Source organism: Ceratina calcarata, unplaced genomic scaffold (genome assembly GCF_001652005.2).
Source record: "Ceratina calcarata isolate Rehan_Ccalc_2016 unplaced genomic scaffold, ASM165200v1 scaffold249.2, whole genome shotgun sequence".
NCBI classification, from domain to species: Eukaryota; Metazoa; Arthropoda; class Insecta; order Hymenoptera; family Apidae; genus Ceratina; species Ceratina calcarata.
The window spans coordinates 16,566-20,875 of NW_017146909.1; the positions used below are offsets into that span (position 1 = coordinate 16,566).

Consider the following 4,310-nt stretch of genomic DNA (forward strand, 5'->3'; position numbering starts at 1 on the left):
TTTAAACGTCATTACTTTTTTTTTAATTAATCGTTTTTAAATCACGAACTTTTCTATATCTATGGTACGACTATTGCATCTTAAGGGAGAGCCCATTTAATTTCCGGAGGAAAAATTGCAAAACAACGTAATGAAAAGTTCGCTAACAGTGCTTGTTTCATTCGCCAGGTAACAAACGAGGGTCAGCAGAAAGAGAACTAGTTAATTCAGTATTGATGTTCTTCAGGTAAAAATTACTCAGACGTTCCACGGGCGGACTGAACAATGAAGAAAACTCTCTTGTACAAGAGATTCACTGAGATAAAGTCTAAATGAAGTTAACGGTGCCTCGCGGTTCTACATTATTTACATCGGAATTTAAACAGTCAGAGGCAGCAGGTTCGTTGCCGGGATTTCGTATCTATTTGCGATCGGAAGATACCCTGGGAGTTTCTAGTTTTCCAATTAGCAACTTCCGGATGTTTCGAATCAGTTGACGTTAGTTTAACGAATACGATTTAATTTTTCCAAATGAGAATTCATGAGAAACATTTTGATGAGCGTTTTAATATCTGTTCAAATGCGGGCAAAAGTTATCCCGTAACATAGTATACCTTTAAAAAGTTTCTACGAGTTTTTATAGATACTATGTAAACGTTCCATAACCGTTTCTCTAATTTTCCGAGAATTATATTCACATTTCTGATGGTTCTTCAGATATAAAAATTTCATTTATAGCGCTAGGATCAACTTTTCATTTTAGCTGGTAAATAGTTCTACTGAAAGTTCGGATTTTTAAGCAAAAAACGCAACTCTTTATCGACAAAAACAATTATGCCGCGGCGTATGGTACTTATAATTAAAAACAACTTCGTCAGATTTACTCGCATTCGCACTGGCCGTTCAAAATTAACGCACGTACATTTAAGTATTTAATAGCGAAATAACCCAATGCAAACTTTCCGGTTCAACGATAAACACACAACACGTCCACCTAAGCTGCCCTACATCCTCTCACGAAAGAACAGGCCGGAAGATTAATGCATTTTATAATAACTCAATTATTATCAATTATGTAATACCTGTTTAAATTTGTGGTAGGCACTAATGCCTCTATTGTTAATTTGGTTTACGTAACACAAATGCACAAACAAATAAATAAATAAATAAATAAACCTTGTCTGGTGGTGACGTGATAACGATTTTCGTCGATTTTTTTATCGCGACACATAAACCAACAAACGCACGATTATTCGTTGAAAATTGACGCGACCGCGAGACACGTGAAACTACTGCGGTGACATACCAAGCATTTAGAACGCGAATGTTATCAACGCGCTTTGTCATTTGCACAGGCGAGCTGATAATGTCAGTGTTTCGATCGTGTTTTCAAATATTTGCTTATTATGTAAGCAGGTTCGTATTTGTAAGTCCTTGAATAATCATTATTTATAATTATCATTATGTAACTTTATCATGTTCTTCAAAAAACGGAAAAAGGAATAATCAAGTTATNTTACACAAATTAATATTTCGATGAAATATTTTTGTAACTTTCAACAGTTAAATTCTAATTTGCAATCGTGGAACTCTTTAATCTACGAATATTAATGCTTCCTTAATTATTTTGCATTTGTGAGTTTGCTAAATATGCGGAAGGTGAATGGGTTAAAACACGTGCATGTTTCCATTTTCAACCACACTGACACATTATACGCATACGCACCTCGTGCTATCTAAAACGAATTATAAAATTACTAAATATTATTTCAAATCATTAATTCACTTCCTCTTACTGTCCCAATATAAAACACAGTGTACAAAAATTAATAAAATTGAATTGAATGAATGTCTTTTAAGGACTTCGTTTAATTACGATATATTTATTTCAAATGCTTATACAATTTTGTTGCACTTACGACAAACCTACAAATCTATGAATAGATTCAATAGTTCTCATACAATTCTTCATTCTTACTTTCTCGTTTGAGAAGATTGAAGAATCGATTCTTAGAATTAATTAATTATAAAATACTGACGACAGGAAAATCACTGTTCAGTTGGTTCAGGTATTCGTAAAATAGAGTAAAAAAAATACAAATTTACGTATCAAATTTTGGAAAGTTATCTGTGCCCTCTTAAAGGCCTTAACAGATCGACGCGACATTCGACTAATTCTCGATAATGGCGCACAATATGTAGACATATACATATGTATAAGGGACGGAAGCATCTGTATTAGTATTCTGTTGTATTGATGATTGTTCCGTCACAGATTAGTGCATCGAGTAGCGATCTGCTATCAATGCGCGCGTAGCACTATAAACCCAATCTAATCCTGATTAGAATCATAGGAATTGCTTTGAAAGTGTTATGCAGAGGCACGCTAATTTAGAACCGGGAATTAGTGTTTATTATTAGCTATTAAACAGTAGTTTGACAAACAATTTACACAGCTCATTGAAAAAATAATTAAATTTCTCCTAACTTCAAAAGCATAAAAAGAAAGTATATTGTACATTACTACATACTGGAAACTTGAAAATAATTTTGATAGAATCATGTATGGAATAACTCATCTATCGTTGTCTCATACCTGGAACATCATCTACCCTCCCAGCAGATATTTTTTATAGGAAAGGTAATTAAACGATGCTAGGAAGGCATCGATTACATTTTACCTGGAGAATCTAGATATTACCAAATTGTAATATAAATTCGAGCAAACGATCAAAGGATCTTGGTGACATCGTAGAATTAATTAGCGGCATCGTCGCATGGGTATGATACATCGCATTGTTTTACGATCAAACGCAATATTGCTTTGCACGGCAATAATCATTCCGCGTCGCACCGTTTTGCCGCACGGTAACACACGTTTCATTGGGAAATTTAATGGTTCGTCGCTTATTTTCCGCAGCAATTTATGGATCGCATTTAATTGTCCATTAATCGGCCACTTCTTGTCGGAAATTAAACTGTATCAAGCGTTAATGCGATTGTTAATTAATACGGAATTTCGAATGCTGAGCTTGCATCGTAAAATAATGATACTGCAAACAAATCTTTCATTAATTCTTCTTTTCCCGAATCATCTTTATTTTAACATAATTTTGTAAATGAATATAAAAGAATGTTTGCATTATTTGAATTTTGCTGCAGTGGTGAAAGAACAAGTATTCGATCGATTCATCTGACAAAAAGAGAGATCTAGAGAGGACAAACACAAACCGCTTTGAACTAATAAACGAAAGAGAAACTGGTAGCAATTTCTGGAAAATCACCGCGACGGAAGTCGTCGTCTTCTAAAATTAACAGTCACAAATTCAACGCTGTGTCATTCTCGACTTCGAAGAGGAAAAGAATTTCCAGTCACAGCGCTTCCGCTGGCAACAACTTCGTGAAGTTTATCGTTCAGCCATGTTGCAACAATATTCAACTTTTGCCTGGAGGCTCCGCGAAAACTTCCGGTTCCCGGCCCGTCGAAATCGTGTCTCCGGTGCTAGTTAGCCTGGTAACTTTTTTTCACTGGATAGTCTCAGCGTAACGGAACGCGTATCCACTTTGTGTCATTATCAAGAACGCTTTACGGGCGATTTGAAGCAGAAACTTTTAAGCTGCTACGGAATTCGACTTTGAGCAGGACGATATGGGCTGATACTTGTCGGTGAGATAAAATAAATATGTTTGGAAAATTATTTAAAATAAATAAATAAGGATAAATAAAAGGATAAAATAAATATGTTTAAAAAAAAAGAATGGTTTTCATGATGCACGTTCTTAATTCGAAAATATTTTTAGTCAATTCTATATAGATAAGGTATTGAAAACGTTTATCACACCAGTTAAACAATAAACGTATTATCATTGCTTTGCATGCTTATCTAGTATTATTTACGTATGGTTTGTACAGCCATTGTTCAGTAACATAATAGACATAATAGAACATTCGACGTTAGTATAACATTAATTTTGGATGCCTTGCCTGGTGTTGGAAATCCTGATTTATTGATAACAGAATAACGCCATACGGCAATCGGTTTATTCAATGGCATATGCGACGGTCGCCGACAGTGAATCAATGTGTGGAAATTTGGGGGATGACGGCTGTCTAATCGAAATTAGATTATACCTGCTGCATATTAGTGTACTCTGATTACCGAAGTCAAATTGGTTCTCGATACCATTTTCGACGCAACATATCTACATATGGCTTTATTAACGCCTATCGTTACTGAAAACAAGAAATAATGAAAGAATTTTTCAGGAACTTTTTATAATTCCTTACAATCGATTTTCATTATCTTTTACCCAAAGAAATGTAGAAGAAT

At 34.6% G+C, this 4,310-nt stretch overlaps 1 protein-coding gene across 2 annotated transcripts in view; it reads right to left on the minus strand.

Annotated features, from left to right (window-relative positions):
* LOC108622848 (uncharacterized) overlaps nucleotides 1-4,310 on the minus strand; it is a 22,054-nt gene that overhangs the window by 5,569 nt on the left and 12,175 nt on the right. Inside the window, exon 1 of one of the 2 annotated variants that reach the window (XM_026811776.1) lies at nucleotides 1,156-1,414. The exons of the other annotated variant lie outside the window; for it this stretch is intronic. Coding sequence (XP_026667577.1) covers nucleotides 1,156-1,210 — 55 coding nt within the window. The 5' untranslated portion in view covers nucleotides 1,211-1,414. Of the gene's footprint in view, nucleotides 1-1,155; nucleotides 1,415-4,310 lie in introns of those variants that run through there. 2 annotated transcript variants of the gene reach the window in all.